Here is a 929-nt window from a genome sequence, read left to right as displayed (position 1 = left end):
AAAAAAAATATACAAAATATATTATTTTTAATATATATTTAACAACTGAAAGTATAAAATTATCAGAAAAACTCCCTTCTTTATTTATAGGAAAAATTTAACAACCCGCCAATAGAATGTAAAACATCTAACCCACCAATTCTACTTGAGCAATGGGCTCAGATTCACTTCCACTAGACTACAAGCCTTGTGCCGGAGACTCGGTTAATTGGGTAGGGACCTTAAAGTTGGGGCTGGAGTAATGAATCTCAAACCAATTCTGAAAGGAAACTTAAATAAATAAATATAAAGCATTCCCACCCCATTGATAGTCAAGTAAACCAATGAATAAAGCTTAAATCGAAGGATCCTCGAATTAGTGGCATATTATGACTAGGCCAGACCACCTAAGCCCGTTGGAAATAAATGTAACTGGAAAGAAAGGACATGATTTTGTCACATCATATCAGGTGAGAGTTAAGTTGTAACCTTTGTGTAGAAGTCCGGTGGTGAGTAGGTATCAAAATGTGTTTGGCTAAAATCCAATCGCCATCCGTCCCCCATGTATACTTTCACCTGTTATATTAAGAAAAAATGCATCAGAAATGTTAACATATAAAACTATTGTTGGCTCAACTCCTTGTAGCTTTAAGCTATTAGAAAAATTGGTTTTAAAAAAAAAAGATAATTGGGTTGTCATCATACAAATTAAATACTCTTGTAAGCTAGAAACATTTCAGACTCACCTTTAATGTCTTTTTCACCGGCAAAGTTCTTTTAGGATCAAAGACCTCATTTCTCGGACCCTTTTGCATTAGAAACTCTGGCTTTTTCACATAACCACAACCACCATTGGCTCTAAACATCCCATGCATTAACCAGAGAGATTTACCATATCCCTGTTGAGTAAACAAGAGAAAAACTTTGATATATATATATATATATATATA

At 33.9% G+C, this 929-nt stretch overlaps 1 protein-coding gene across 1 annotated transcript; it reads right to left on the bottom strand.

Annotated features, from left to right (window-relative positions):
- Positions 1–178: 178 nt before the first annotated feature.
- Positions 179–867, bottom strand: LOC112094957 (phosphoinositide phospholipase C 6-like). Its single transcript, XM_024176655.1, has 3 exons — positions 726–867; positions 469–555; positions 179–259 (listed from the first exon to the last, which is right to left on the bottom strand). Exons 1-3 carry the CDS (start codon positions 852–854, stop codon positions 179–181), a joined length of 297 nt encoding a protein of 98 aa, XP_024032423.1. The 5' UTR covers positions 855–867.
- Positions 868–929: the final 62 nt, after the last annotated feature.

Source organism: Morus notabilis, unplaced genomic scaffold (assembly GCF_000414095.1).
Source record: "Morus notabilis unplaced genomic scaffold, ASM41409v2 C11345220, whole genome shotgun sequence".
NCBI lineage: Eukaryota > Viridiplantae > Streptophyta > Magnoliopsida > Rosales > Moraceae > Morus > Morus notabilis.
Note: the sequence above shows the minus strand (reverse complement) of the source record. Positions and strands in the feature narration are given on the sequence as shown.